Genomic DNA, 16142 nt, shown 5'->3' with positions numbered 1-16142 from the left:
AGCATCTCTGCCGCTGGCACCGACATCTGTCCCTAGAGACACCCCATGTCCCCTACAGGCTGCAAAGGCCTGGGCAGGGAGGGCAGCCACAGTGGCTGGGGGGAGGGGGTAAACATCCCCATCCCCTGATGTACCCACAGAATGCCCCCAGACCTAGCCCACGGCCCACAGTGGAGCGCCAGCCTTTCACTTCCTGGGGCTGAGGATGTTAGGTGTCCTTCTCTACCCTTGTCCTCTGGGTACTTACTGCAAAAGGGGATGCTCCTGTGCTGGTTTTCTGTAGGCCCCACTGCACCACCCTCTGGTACACACACCTCCCCCCCAAATCCCTACCCCTGCCCAAGACCCCAAGTCCTAGAGGGGGGTAGAGAGTCACACACACGTGTGCACGCGCGCGCACACACACACACACACACACATTGTTTTTTACATCTCTTACTGGGAAACACTGATTACAATCTGCCAGTCATCTACCCAGAGAGGTCACAAAGCCAGGGGGCAGACTGCATGTCAGTGAACCCCACTGCCCACCATGCCCTCTGATTTTGCCTCCAGACAATGCCCATGGATGGGCAGGCTTGCATGGAGGGGGAGATGCATCCTCCCCACTCCAACCCCCTCCCCACCGCAGTAGCAGCAGGCGCAGCTTCTGACAGCAAAACGGAGGCTACTGGGCTTCCCTACCCACTGCGGTCCCTTTTGGGGGGTTGGGAGGGGACAGATTGGAGGGCAGAGTAACATGCTGAGAATTTACGAGAAGAAAAAAGTGGCAGCATCTCCCTCCCCTGCCCCTGCCCCTTCCACACACACACACACACACACCTGCACTCAGTGTCTTGGGATTTGAGAGACAAATTATACACAGACACAAACAAGGGCAGATTCTGCCTCTACATCAGTCTCTTCTCTCTTTCTCTGTCTGTCAGTTGGTCTGCCTGCCTTCCACACACACACACACACACACACACACACACACACCCTCAGTGTCTTGGGATTTGAGAGACACATTACATACAGACACAAACAAGGACAGATTTCTGCCTCCTCTATGTCTGTCTCTTCTCTCCTCTGTCTGTCTGCCCCCCCAGATATCCCCACACATTCACACACTCACCCACATATAGACACACACACACACTCAGACATATACAAACACACACACACACACACTCACAGATGCTTCCTCCACCAGCCCCCTTGTCCAGCTCCCTTCTCCTGGGGTTGACCGTGCGAAGCATCCTGCCCTCAACCCATGCCACCGTTATCCCATCTCTGGCACCTGGGTAGAGAAGGGCCTGTCCATCCCAGACACCCCCCGTCAAGTCCCCACGGGTGGTCCGGACACCGCCAGGGTTGGCCACTGGCTGCGTCTCCAAGGGGTCGGGCGGACGGACGCTGTACCTACCCCATCCCAACACTCCGGCATCTTGCAGAATCTCTGCTGGGGGCCAGACCCTTGGGAGGACCCCGAGAAGAGGTGATGCTCAAAGTCTTATCCCTGGAGGCCCCAGCAGGAAGCTCAGCTCAGACCAGAGCAGGATTGGCAGCTCTGCACCAAAGGGTCGTCCTCTCTGCTGTGATTTATACACCAGCTCCAGCCTCCCAGGCAACCCCTCCTCCTCCTTCTCTGCCTGGTGGCGGGGGGAGGCCCAGGGCTCCCTGATTGGCTGGGGAGGGAATGATGCACTCTCCCATTGGCTCCAACCATCTCTCCTTCCCTAGTCTTTCCCCCTCTTTCGTTAAAAAAAAAGTCATTACTGATGTTTTCTTCCTCCTCCATCTTTTTTCCTCCCACCACACATATGAACCAACTCAGCCAGAATCAGGACATGGAAACACATGGACACACATGTGCTCACTGCCTCTCTCTTCATCAGGACACACTTTGAACACAGATATGTCACAGCTAGAAGCAGGGCCACGCAGACCCACACTCACCAGGGCCAGCCGGCTATCCACGGCGGCAAAGGAGAGCCAGCCGCTCTGTATCCGGGCACACTAACCAGTTGTTTTCTCAATGGTCCTCAACAAAGTCTGTCTGGACCAGGGCTGCTCTCCCCTGCTGGCTCCCTCCTAGCCTCTGCCTCCCCAGAAACTGGAACATTCTTCAGGCCCAAAGGCATCGCTGCATCAGAAAGGCTATCCCTGAATCACTAGGGGTTTGGGTTTCTTCCTCTTTAAATTCAACCCGTGTTTACTAAGCGTAGACCACATAGAAAGAGCTATGCAGTGGAGGGTACGAACATGAGAGATTCAACCCTGCCCATCAGGGGCCTCCATCCTGGAAGAGCTGGGATCTGCACACATGAGAGGGTCATAGAGAGGAATACAGAGTCCGGAAAAGAGAGGAATTAAAAGGCATTAAAAACCTTGGGGAGGGGGTGTGATTAGACTAGCTGGCCTCTGAAGTTCCTTCCAGCTTTAGGCCTATGGTCATCTTCAGGTAACTGGGTTCTCCTTGGGTGGGCAGCATTTTCTTGCCAGTCTGGAAACCCTGCTTACAATTTCCACTGTCATGAGATGGAAAGGTAAAAAAATCCAGGTCCTCAGTCTCAGGTCCCAGGCTGGTCACTTAGGAGCTAAGAGGACTGAGCAAACCACCCCTGTATTCTGTTTCCTTCTTTTTTCTTCCTCCTTTTATTTGCACTATATGCAGCTTGTATGCACAGTCTTTCACATGTTGTCTCCCTATGAGAATGTGAGGTCATGACTGGCCCAGGGACTAGCTTTTTTTCCCTTTCTTTCTATCTCTAACTCTTAGAACAGGACCTGGCCCATAGTGGGTACTTGAGTAGATCCTTGCTGGAAAGGGGGTTGGGACAAGGGCTTCTTTAGAGTCCTAAGATCCGGGTTCCAGTCCAGCTTGCTGTCTGTGTGATAGTAGATAAGTCAATTTCTTTTAAAAAAATATTTTGACAATGTATTTCCATAGAATTGGCTTCCTTAGTCATCCCCTGTATCTCACTTTAAAAACATGATTCTGAGCCAAAGCCCATGGGCTTCCCCAGTCAAAGGGGAAGGACTCCCAGACTGGAGCTCTCTAGGGCCTTTTCCAACTTTCCATGTGACTTTTGATGTATCTGGGACGGGCTGATGCAGTCCATCTCTGCATCTTGTTCTTCCTCTCCTTTCTCTTCCATCCAGGGGTCTTGGGGGAGGGGGGACCAGTAAAGGGTGGAGAGGAGACAGGGAGGCTGAAGAAGCCTTGCTAAATGGCTTAAGAGCATTAAATAGGATTCCTAGACAGTCAAGGACCGGGTTGGTGGGGGATGAAAAACCATGAGGGGGATGCAGCGTAAGAGAGCCCAGGGACTAGAGTGGGGAGAGGCCAAGATGCTGATGGAGAGGAGGAGGAGGGAAGAGGCCACGCCCTGGCTGGTCCTCATCCCCGGAGAGGCTCCGCCCTCCCCTCCGGCTGACTCCTCTGCAGCACTGGCTCCCAGGGTCTGGCTGCCCTTGCTCAAGGCATCCCCTCCTCCCATCCAGGGCTGCAGACCAACCATCCACCCCGGCGTCTGCTGACGTCCGGATGGCTCCTTGGGCAGGGAATGCGGGCATCATAGGGACTGGCTTCCAGGACTCAGTTCAGAGGTCCCAGGGACACCTGGCTCACCCCATTTCAGAAGGCAGGGGCTGCTGGCTCAGTTCTGTGGAGAATTCAGACCCTTTCTCATCTTTTTGCTTTTCCACAGGGCTAGGAAGGGGTGGGCACCCAGACAGGGCCAAGTGGACGATGCTCCCCAATGCTTCCTCCCTTCCTTGTCTTCTCCCCCTGCTGCTATTGCCCGCCCTGAAGCAATCCGGAGCCTACCTCCTGGATCTGAGAAGTCAGGGCTGCCTGGCCCTGGTGCCCATGCTCACCTGCCCCTGTGACTTCCATCCCACCTCCAACCTAGATCTGAGACTCTCTTATGCTCCTGCCCACAAGGACAAGCTCCCCAGGACCAAGGTTGGCAGTGCAGCAGAGCAGAAAGGAAGCAACCTATACCCAGGAGAAACCCAGAGACCCATACCCTTGGCTGTGTGACCCTAGGCAAGTCATTTTCCTTCTTGAGTCCTTAGTTTACCCACTTGTAAAATGGGCACACTCTGACTAAACTAAGCCACCTCACAGGATCCTGGGAAACAAGAGTTATTGTTGTGTAGCACCTGCTGCCAAGGAACCAACTCAGGCTGAATTCTAGATGATGAACCCACTGCCAAGGAGCAAAAATGTCCTAGACACTCGTCCAGGGCAAGCACAGAGGTTTCCAGAATGGAAATGTTAGGCTGCAGGTTATCAACCGGGGTGGCCATGGTTCAGACCATGGTGAAAGGTCATGGTGTGATCCCCTTCTGGCAGAGAAGGGAAAGGAGCAACCATTTATGAAGTCCCTACTCTGTGCCAGGGCTTTATAAATACTAGCTTTTTATTTTTTACAAAAACCCTATGAGGTAGGCCCTATTATCATGACTGCTTTACAGTTGAGGAAACTGAGGCAAGTATCAGTGAAGTGATTCTCCTAGGGACACACAGCAAGTGTCTGAGGACAGATTTGAACTCAGGTCTTCCTAACTGCAGACCCGGTACCACCCAGTTGCCTCTCCCCTGGATAAGGAAATAGAGGCTTGGAGTGACTTATCTACTATTACATAGACAGTAAGTTGGACTGGAACCCAGATCTTAGGACTCTAAGTGCAGCAGCCTTTCCCTTTATACCATCCTGTCCCCACTTAAAAGATGAAGAAACTGAGGCATAGAAAGGAGACGTGACCTCCCCAAGGTCACATGAGTAGACCTTTTTCCACCACACATCATAAAGATGTTCCTCAGGGGCTCAGAGCCCTCCAAGGCAGCACATGAGGTTTTTCAGAGAATGCTGCTACTGACCAGGGGAGTGGAGTGGGGGATGAGGTGGATATTGCTCTAGAATCTCTCTTAAATTCCAGGCTTTAGGGTCCAGCAGCTTGGTGCTTCAGCATCCCCAGAAGCACAATTAATCTCTTTTGAGATGAAGAAAGGACCTCAGTCCTAAGGCTGGATGAGTGTTCTCCCAGGAGACCCTCATCTCTGGGCCAGGGATCCCAACCTAGAGGCCAACCACAGTGGGGAGGACCGACCCGGAAGGACATGGGCCACCATGTTATCTGTGAGTTCTGTGACAAGACCTCCATGATGGTGGAAGGGGCCCATGCTTGCCGAGTCTTCCCTGGGGAAGGCAAAGGGGCTGACTGAGTAATCAGGAGGCCCAGCTCTCCCCCTTCTTTACCGGCTTCCCCTGAGGTTGTGGCTGCCTGAATGCTCTGCTTTGGTTCCCCCTTTTTCAGAAATGGTCCCTGGTAATGAGCCAAAGGCACTCCAGGGCTCAAGAGGCAGAATGGGTTAATTGCTGAGCCCTCATTTCCTACCTTTGGCCAGAAATTATGAGTCTGTGTGCATAACCCAAGTTGGAGCTGCACAAGACGACTTGGAATCGGCCCACTGCTGGGCTTGACGTCACTGGGTGGAGCTGAGGAGCCACTCGGTTGGTGGAGGGATCCCAGGACACCACCGTCATGCCATGCCACATGACTCACATTGCCGCTGTCCCAAAGAGTTCTCTGGGTCAGAGTTGTGTCTTTGTGTGGGTCCTATTGGGCTGCTGATGCCCACCCCTCTCCTCCCCAATCCCACTAGACTAGGCCAAGGGGAAGAAGTCTTTGCACCACATCATCCCTCCTTCCTAAGGATGCAAGTCCATGGTTGGGTAGAACAGATAGAACATGGCCCCTAAGTTTTAGTGCAGAAATCCAATTCTCATCACTACCTCCCAGTCTATTTTTCAGAAGCCTGCTTTTTTTGGGGGGGGGGTGCATCTCCCCCAGGGTTGGTAAAAAGATCCTTAGATTTGGAATCAGGAGATTGAGAATTGACTCTTAACTGTTCCTAAAATAGGTATTCAAAATTCTCCAGGCTTCAGTCTTCCCATCTGGGGTCCCTGCCAGTTCATGAAGCTATGATTGCTTTTCACCCAGTAGATTCAACCTAGTGTCGGCAGGAGGGTCCTCTCCGCTAGTTCCCCAACCAATGATGGAAAAAGGTCCTCTTGGGTACCTTATGGATGAGCCACAAGAAAAATGCCATCCTTTCTTTCCTCTTGTGACCTCAAGGACCCAGCCAGCACCTTCTAGAGGGCAGCTAAAGAACCCTCCAATGAAGCTTCAGGTATCCCAGGATGAATTGCTGCATTTGTTTCATCCATCTACCTTAGAAATGGATAGCACTGAACTGCAGTATGCTTTGCTGTAATCATCTTTAAAAATTTCAGACCTCTTCAAGTCTGTTTGCTTGTTTGTTTTTTTGCAAGGCAAATGGGGTTAAGTGGCTTGCCCAAGGCCACACAACTAGGTAATGATTAATTGTCTGAGGTCAGATTTGAACTCAGGTACTCCTGACTCCAGGGCCGGTGCACTATCCACTGCACCACCAAGCTGCCCCAACCTCTTCAAGTCTGAACCACAAAACCACCTCTCAGAAGCAACATTTGCTTCCCCTTGTCTCTAGGGAAAAACAACACCCATGACCCAGGGAACCAGCTACTCTTGTGGCCATTGTTTTTTCCCTCCAAAGTTTCCCTTTATGTTTTGCAATTAGATTGAACATTACATGAAGGTGTGTTAAAAACACTCATTGAGTTACTATCTGACTTTCCTTTAGAACCTCCCTGGAATTTCAGGAATTCCAGATCCATTGCTTTAGAAAACACTATTCTTAAATTTTCAAGTCTCATGGAACCTCTGGAGCTTGTCTAGGCCACAGCATCCTTACAATAAGAATTTTTCTTCTCCTGGTTTTGGTGTTTGGAGACGCATGGCCAGGGCACATTGGGCAGGAGACCTTTGGGAACCATGGGGCTGAAAGTGCTGAGCTGGCAGGAAGGCTCTTTCTCCAAATGCTTCAATAATACATATTATGAGTCAGAACACTCATGCCAGCTTGGGCTCCAAGCCAGCTCCTTTCCAATGCCCTGTGGGTGGGAGGTCTAGGTGGACTGTGTAAATGTGTCCTTCATGGGGCCTGAGTGTCCAAGCTGGGGCCTGTGGGAGAGGTCAGAGTCTGCCCACCCTTCACCTTTTTGGATGTAAACTCCCTGAGGGCAGGGGCTTTCTCACTTTGGTACTGCTATCTCCAACACACAACCCAGGGCCTGGTCCATCGTATACACTTAAGTCTTTTGGTATGGAAGCATGCTATGTTGAAAAAAGCAAGGGTTTTCTGCAAGTTTGTTTTGCTATTTAGTTGTTTTAGGTTCATTTATAGGGCAGTTAGGAAGAAATGAACATAAACTGCAACTTTAATTGAGCCTTTGTGAAATTCATATTTTGGCCCAAATTTGGCCCCAAATATTCAGCACTGGAAGAAAAGGAAAAAATAAATATTTTTCTGCATCTTAAGAGTTTGATTAGTGCTTCCTAAATGGCTCCTTGTCAAATTTTCACTAATTTAAACTTTTTTCAGAAGCCACCATCTTCTTTTTCTTTCTTTCTTTTTGGGGGAGGCAATTTGGGTTAAGAAATTTGCCCAGGGTCACACAACCTGATTTGGACTGAGATCCTCCAACTTTAGGACTGAACACCCAGCTTCCCCTTCTCTTTTTTTTTTCCAAGAATAAGCCCCAGCAGTTTATAACATTGTAGAAAATACCGTAGCTCTCCTTCAAAGAGTACTTGTTATCACACACAAAAAATAGTATCTTCACCATCTCTTCCTGATATCTGACCACATCCCCAACTCCCCGCCCCTTTATCTAATTTCCAATTTGCCCTTTGGTTAGAATTGAACATAAATACATATAGTTCTGTCTTTGGTCACTACCACTAACTTTTTATCTAATTTTCAATTTTCCCTTTGGTTAGAATAGTATTTCTAGGTTAGATGACAACACAATACATATAATTCCTTATTTGATTTTCATAGCACCCCTGAGAGATAAGGACTATTATCACTCCCATTTTCCAGATGAGGAAACTGAGGCAAACAGAGGTTAAGTGACTCACCCAAGGTCACACAGAGAGGAAGGGTGTGAAGCAGGAGTCAAAGTTAGAACTGTCTGATTCCCGGGCTAACTTTTGTATACAAGGTCTTAGTCCCATAGGACTAAGGGAAAAGAAGGAAATCCTTGGGATAGGAAGGAAAAATAAGAGAAGTTTTTAAAAAGGGAACATACGGGGCAGTTAGATGGCACAGTGGAGTCACTCCTGGAGTCAGGAGGAACTGAGTTCAAGTCCAGCCTCAGACATTTAACAATTACCTAGCTGTGAGGCCTTGGGCAAGCCACTTAACTCCATTGCCTTGCAAAAAAAAAAAAAGTGAACATAGACTCCATTCAGATTCTGTGGTTTTTGTCTTCTCACACCTTCCCTCATTTCCCACTTCCCTATTTGTGACATTCATATCTACACAGGTTTGCTCAACTAGCAAGGATTCTCTCATTTTATTTTCTTGACAACCCTAGGAAGAAGTGGGTGTTATTGCTCAGGGAGTGAGCGGCAAGTGACTCCTCCCAAGGGCACAGAGCTAGAGGGTGTCTGAGCTGTCCTATGATCAGTCTGAGGGTATATAGACAGGGCTGAAATGATGAGCACCTGGGGAGGTGGGAGGCAGGGTGGGGGGCCAGACTGGGGCTCAGAAGAGCCCCACTTCTGAGTTATGTTTTCCTGGGCACATTTTTCTTTCTGGGCCTCAGGTTCCTGATCTGTAAACTAAGGGGTCCCTGCTGGCTCTAACAGTCTGTGGCTCTGCATCCCCCGCTGTCCTTGCTAATCCATGAACACAAGACAGTTTGTAATCTTTTAAACCACTAAACCTTGAAACAGTTGGTCACCTGGGTGACAGGGCTCCACAGTCCTCTGGGAGCACAGGAGTCTGATTGTCCCTGATGCTCTGGGGACCACGTCCTCACTGTACCCCAGTACCAAATCAAGGACTTACAGGTCTGGCCTAGGCCTGTGGAATCACATCAGTGCTAATCCGAAAAGCTGAGAAGAAAATGTATACAGTGCCCTCCTCCCCCTCCCCTTTCCCTTATCCAAATCTAGGTTTTCTTAACCCTTTAGGGGTTAATACTTGGGTGTTTCTCTCCCGTTGGCATCCCCCAGATGGAAGAGCTCAAGGTGAGCCTCACCCAAATTAAAGACTCCTTTGGCAGCTTGGGTCAGAGCCCCCCCCAAACTCAGAACCCCTCAAGCTCATAGTGGGTAGGGTCATTGGAGCGGTAAGTCTCCTTTGTGGGTAGAGACTGGGCAAAAGAGCAGAGCAGACATTCTGAGACCCAGAGATGAATCATGGATGTGCCCCTGACTGGAAGTCACCCCTGCCAAGTGGAGGACAGGCCTAGGAAGGAGGCAGAATCTTATTTTGAAGAAGGGGAAAAAAGAACCCTAAATCTTTTCAGGGTTAGTAGATAATTTGTCATCAAACTAAGGAGGACAGGGTTGCCAAGACAACAGCTGCCATGGAAACAGCAGCTATTTCTGAAAGTCAACCTGGTTTTCATTGGTGGAAAATGCTGATTCAGATGACAGCACAGCTCCCCCACCTCTCAGGGAACCTGTCCCTCTCCCCACTGCTGCAGGCCTCAACACCACCCCCCCCTTGCCTCCTCCTGCCCTTCTCTGTCTGAGGAAGACTAATGGGCTAGCAACTCAACAAGGGCATCATTTCCCCCTCCTTCTGCAGAGGAAAGTGCCAGAAGGGTTGAGCTGCTCTCCCAATTTGGGCAGCTTGGATCAGGTCCTCCTCAGGTCTCTTAGGTGGGAACCCCCCACCCTTCCATTCCCAAGCCCACAATGGGCAGAATTGTTGGGAAGGCAGTTGCCCTCCTCTGTGGATAGAGCCCAGCCTACTTGCCCCTCCCTTCTCCTCCTCTTAATGTGCCCAGGCCTTACTTGAGGAGTCTCCACTGCCCCACCAACCATGGAAAGCTGGAATGAGTGAGATGTTAAGAAATGCCCCCATCTGGGTGGCCCTACCTTCCAATCCGTGTCCACAGCTGAGAGGAAGGCATCAGAGTTCTCCTGGAGAGAAAACCAACAGCAGGACAGGCTATTAAGACTCATGCTAACCCAAAGGGAGTCTTCCAAATGAGGTGGGCACCTTTTATGAAAACTTAGGGTGATGCTCTGCAATGTACCCCCTAGGAAAGTCCCTTAACGTCAGTCAGCCTTAGTTTACTCATCTGTAAAACGGAGATGATAATGGCACCTACCTTACAAGGTTGTTTGTTGTGAGAATCATGTAAATTTACTGACATTAAGCTCTCAGAAACATTTCTGGCTCAAATGGGGGCTGATTCTTTGATCCCTTTTCCCAATTGGATGTCAAAGCAAGTTAACTCCGAGGGCTCCTTCCCTGGCAACTAGGCAGCCCTTACCAAATGTAGGAATTGAAGTTAGGAAGTCTTGACTTCAAATCCAGCTGTATGACCTTCAGCAAATTATTTAACCTTAGTGTGCCTCAATTTCCTCCTCTGTAAAATGGGGATGATGATAACATTTTCCTCCCAGGATTGTTGAGGCATGACACTTTGTGACTCTAGAAGTGCCACATCGGGGGTAGCTGTCCTCATTTTTATTAAGGTCATCCTTCCTGTCCTTTCTCAGTCTCCCCTCTAGAAGTAGACATTCAGTTAGTAGTAGACATTGGGGCTAGATTGGGGAGGAGAGAGGTTAAGTACCTGGTTCCCATGACTTGAAAGTCATTTAGGAAAAAATGTTTCTTGACTCGATTAGGGAGAGGAGGGAGAATGGGAAATCGTTAGGGGGGAGGACAAGATCAGCTGTAGCTCCGAAAACTCTGCAATGGAGAGGTTTCTGCCACGGAGCTGCCGAACTCCAGAGAGTTGATGGGACAACATAGGCAAAGTTCTCTGTAAATCTTAGTAAGCTACGTGAGCCCAGACCTTCTATGGGAACCTTCATTCATTCTGGCCTCTGTATTGGGACATGTATTGGGGGATGCTCAAATCTGGAACCCAACAGTCCTTGTGCAGTGGATTCAGCACCTGGGACAGTGGAAACACTGGGAAACAATATTGCATAGACGTCCATTTAGACTTGAAGAGACACTTCTTAACCATCTGAGATGGCCCAATGCAGGATGGGCTGCCTAGAGTCCCGGTGGGGGTACTCTCCTTGGAGATCCTTCAGGCAGAGAGGCTGGAGGACCTCTTCTCAGGGCTACTATTCTTTTTAGCATTTACATAACATTCTAAAATCTACAAACGATTCTTACAATGATCTCATTTGACCCTCAGAATCAAGAAGGTAGGTGCTTTTATTACCTCCAATTTACAGATGAGGAAACTGAGGCTGACAGAGATTAAGGGACTCATCCCAGGACATTTTCAGTTCACTCGAGGTTGAATCTGAACTCAGGTCTTGATTCCAAGTGTAGTGTTTTATCTACTGAATGGGTTAGAATTGAGGGTGACCAAGTCTCCTTCTACTTCTCAATTTTGTGATTCTTCGAGGAGAACTGACTTTTCTTCCTAGCCCAGAACAGACACTCATGTTGTTCTTCCCATGGGACACTCCATCTCCTGACTCCACAACTTTGCGATGACTATGCCCATACCTGCAATGTTCTCTAACTTCACTTCTTCCTATTGGCTTCCCTGGTTTACTTTAGGATGTGTCCCAAATGCTCCCTTATTTGTACCAGTTCTTTACCTATCATCTCACCCTGTAGAGGGTGAGGGCAGGGACTATTTTCCCATTTTCTTTGTATCTATAGCACTTTGGACAGTGATTGGCACATGATTACAGCCTTATATTTACTTGTAGGTTGACTGTTACTCGGGTTTGCCAGGACTCTGAAGGAGGAAGGCGGTAGACCAAGTATCTTAGCTGCTGGGAGGGAGACTCTGACCCCAGCACCCCAGGGAATAAAGGATTGATGGTAGTGACAACTGGCTGCCTGTGGACCACCCCAGAAGCAGTCCTGCCCATGGCCAACTGGGACAGAACAGGGACAGCACTGGGGCTGGCAGTCAGAAAGACTGAACTTTTGGGGCAGCTAGGTGGCGCAGTGGATAGAGCACCAGCCCTAGAGTCAGGAGGACCTGAGTTCAAATTTGACCTCAGACACTTAATAATTACCTAGCTGTGTGACCTTGGGCAAGCCACTTAACTCCATTACCTAGCAAAAAAAAAAAAAAAACTAAAAAGATTGAGCTTCAAATACTGCCTCAAACACTTCCTAGCTGCATGACCCTGGAGGACCAAGTCACTGAACCTCCTTGGGCCTCAGTGTTCCCATCTGTCAAATGAGGTTTGGACAGCCTCAAAGGTCTCCTCCAGCTCTAGACTTGGGATGCCACAATCCTTCAAAATAGTGTCAAACTCTGCACAGGTGAGGGCCAAGAGGGTCAGGTAGGTTTTCTGTTAGTTATGGATGAGCTGATCCTCTGAGACAACTCAGAGAAATCCTACCTTTTCTAATTACAGACCTGGGTTATACACTCTCCACAGCAACAATAGCTCAATCAATTATTAAGCACCAACTGTATACCCCATCTTCTGATTTGTAAAATGGTTGAACTAGAGATTTCTCTACCAGAGAGAGAGAGAGGAGAAATAAAGGAGAACTAAAGGGTGGGAATAAGTGGGAAGGTGGTTCACAGGACTTCAGCAAAATCCAAAAACATGACCAGCACACAACTAGGTTCCCCTTTATCTACTAGACTGGAGAAAAGTCAAACAAAGTCAAATGATCTAGAAGCTTCAGGCATGAGAATGTAAAGAACCTAACAGGGTTAGGATGAAGAGTCCTGCCTACACAGTGCATGCAGCAAGGCATGACCTCTATGCAAAGATAAATGATAGCCAAAGGCAGACCAAGGGGGGCCATCACAGTCAGATGACTAGGAAGCTGGGAGGGTCTCAAAGAAGAAAAATTGAGAGAAAGAAAGAGAGACAAATAAGGGGGAGAGAGAGCTGGAAGATGGAGAGAGATTAAACAGGAGGAGGGGGAGGGGGAGGAAGAGGAGGATGCAGAGAGGGGATAAAGAGAGCAGGGGCCAGAAAAAGAGAGAAGAGAGATGAAAAGGAAGGAGAGGGCAAAGATAAAGTAAAGAGAGGAGGGGAAAGAAGAGAAAGTGGGGAGAGGGGAGGGAAAGAGGGGGAGAGAGAAGAAGAAAGGACAGGAGGAGGAATAAAAAGAAGCAAAAGAGAAGGGAAAAAGAGGATGGAACAGAAAAAGAAATGAGAGATGATGAAAAGAAAAAACAGAGTGGAAAGAAAGAGAGTAAAGAGAGCAAGAGAGAGAGAAGTGGGGGAGGGGTTCATTCCTTTTGAAACCTGGAGATCTAAAAGACATTCAATATTCTCTATGGAATGAGATTAAGCCCAGAAAATGTGGCAAAAATTCAAGGTGATCACCCTGAACCACTAGGTTCAAGGTGCTGAGAATGCCTAGCTGTGTGACCATGGACAAGTACTTAACTGGAGAACCAATCTTTTCTATAAACTGAGGGAGCTGGGACTGAGAGCTTCTGAGGTTCCTTTGAGCACTAAGTCTATCATCCTGAAATATTTAAGAGCAAAAAGAAAGAGGGAATCAAAAGCCCACAAGATCCAGAGCCATAGCGGGTCTTGGTCATCATCTGACCTAACCTTAAGCCCTGTCACAGAGGTGGTAACTGAGATCTCGAGAGGGAAGTGAATTGTTTAATGGAACTTAATAATCAGAATATGAATCCAGGTCTCTGACTCCAAATCTAGTGTTGTTTCTGTGATGTCACAAGTGACAGAATCTCAGAGTTGGAAGGAACCTTCAGTGCCTCCTAGAGGCTGGACTCTAAGGCCAGTCCATTGGACTCTTTGCTACCTGCTGTTCTATCTCCTTCCCAGGGTTTCTCCAGGCTACTACCCCAAGGGATGGATGCTCTCCCTGCTTCATCTCCCTCTCCTCAGTCTTTTATTCCTAAAATGGTTTCTCCAAACTGAGCACAAAATTCCAACTGTGGCTTGACAATGACAGAATGCACAGAGTTCCCTGGCACTTAATAGGCTTGTTGACTGTTCCCATTATCCTTCTGGATACTACACCCCTCTTAATGCAGTCTAGGAGCCTGCCAGTATTTTTGGCTGCCATTTTCTTCTGCTGACTCACTGAGTTGGCAACCATTATGTCTTTTTTTCCACATCTCTAATTGTTTTGAACCTCCCCTGCATCCCACGGTAGGCCTGGTCATATGAATGAGCTATCACTATGTTAGAAGAGTAATAGGACTCAGAAGAGCAGCAAAGTAATGGGGTGTGGTAGAAAAAGCCTTAGACCTGGGGAGGAGGGAAACAGCAGGAGACCTGAGCTCTAGTCCCACCTCGACTGCTGAGTAAACCTCCCATGTGACCTCAGGGACATCACTTGCTATCTCTAAGTCTCATTTTTTCATCTGTAAAATAAGAGAAGTGGAATATATTCTTTCCAAGATCCTTTTGGCTCTAAGATTCAAGGCTATTCCATTTGGATCCTTTATGCAAGGAGGCATGGATGAAAAATGTGGATTGAATGTCATATTCCAATGTTGAAAAGTTTATTTCTGGATGACGAGACCAAACACCTTCAACAAAGGTCCTCTGTTTCCTGGGGTATGGACATGATCCTGGCTTCTTGGAGGCCTATGCCACGGGAGCATTCCAGGATGCTACTGGTAAGCAAGAGGAAACATCTTTTGAGAAAGAAGAATCCTGATAGGTCTTTCCAAGCTATATAAGTTTCAAGTCCACACTTGGAAGCAGATTAGGCCAGAGAAACTTGACAGCAGGGTCTAGCAGCAAGGACCCTGGATTTGGAGTAAAGAATTGAGTTTGGACCTTAGATCTGCTATTTACCAATTGTGTGACCTTGGGAATCAATATGCTAGACCTCAGTTTCCTCTTCTGTAAAATGAAGGGGTCTTTGAACAGTGTCCCTTCCAGATCTCAGTCTATGCTCCATGACCTCATACTCTATGATCAGAAAATATAGAAATCTGGGTCAGTGGAGGGAATGTAATCTCCACACCAATGAAACTGCAGACCTCTCAATGTATCATATATCTAGAAAGATTTCACAGTTCTTTGACCTTTACCTTCTTGCCAAGTACATTTGAGGAATGGAAAGAAGAAACATCTTTTTTAAGAAGGGAGAATAAATGAGGTGAATTGGGAATATTCATTTACCAGAAAAGCTTGCTATTACAGAATAGAAAAGATGGGAAACACAATTCTTTTTCATCTGATATGAAGAGTCACTATGATCTCGGGAGGATGGGAGGATACAATAGAGAAAGTGGTTTTGATCTAACATAGAAATAGACCAACACAAGGAATAATGCTGATAAGGAGAGTAAAAGAAGGGATGGAGAGACATTGCCCTTTGGGGGTGTTTGGGATTAGAGGAAGATGCAACAAAAATTTAAAAAAAAGAAGACCCAATTTAGGGAACTAAGCTGGCACTTGGGATGGATCAGAGGTTTAAGAACTGGAAGGGCCTTTAGACAGAGGTGAAAGTGTGTTGTCTAAGGTCACACAGCTTGTGAGGGAGGCTTGGCTCTCTGCTGTTAATGACTCCCCCCTCTATATTATGTCCATTAGACCACATTGCTAGAATACAGAGGAATATGTAACCCCAAAGAAGAGAGCTAAAGACTGCTAAGAGGGGGGCCATGGGAAGGGAGAGAACCAAAGTCTGGAAAGGAATGAAGAGACAAGCAAGAATGATGGTTTAATTGTTAATGTATTACAACAAGTCATCAAATGACTTATTAAAGCATCAATCCTCCCCCCAGCAAGTAAGAATTATAATAAAAGGTTATAAGAAATAGGAGAATATTTCCCAAGTTTGTTCAAAGAAAATTAAGACAGTCAAGAAATAAGGAGAGGCTCTGGGTTAGCTCCTAGCAGGCCACACTACTGGAAGGCAAACTCAAGAATGTTGAGGAAATTAATTGTTTGGCATGGTTAAACAATCTCTGGGCTAAGATCAGGAGCACCTAAGGCATGTTCTTCCTCCCAATCCAAAGTGTACTCCTGTAGGATATAAGAGAATTGGACCAAGAGATCTCCAAGATTCAGTTGTAGGATTTTAGCTGATCAAGGAACAGATTGCAGATTTCAGCTTTTGGAGAAAGTATTCCTGG

At 47.9% G+C, this 16142-nt stretch overlaps 1 protein-coding gene across 12 annotated transcripts in view; it reads right to left on the bottom strand.

Annotated features, from left to right (window-relative positions):
* Positions 1-16142, bottom strand: part of NDRG4 (NDRG family member 4) — a 67990-nt gene that overhangs the window by 19978 nt on the left and 31870 nt on the right. For 9 of the 12 annotated variants that reach the window (XM_074199006.1, XM_074199001.1, XM_074198971.1 and 6 more), the window contains exon 3: positions 9991-10035. In XM_074199006.1, coding sequence (XP_074055107.1) covers positions 9991-10035 — 45 coding nt within the window. Of the gene's footprint in view, positions 1-1405; positions 1548-9990; positions 10036-16142 lie in introns of those variants that run through there. The other 3 variants (XM_074199011.1, XM_074199013.1, XM_074199017.1) reach the window with 3 other exon arrangements.

This window comes from Macrotis lagotis, chromosome 1 (assembly GCF_037893015.1).
Source record: "Macrotis lagotis isolate mMagLag1 chromosome 1, bilby.v1.9.chrom.fasta, whole genome shotgun sequence".
NCBI classification, from domain to species: domain Eukaryota; kingdom Metazoa; phylum Chordata; class Mammalia; order Peramelemorphia; family Peramelidae; genus Macrotis; species Macrotis lagotis.
This window is presented reverse-complemented; position numbering and strand designations above follow the sequence as displayed.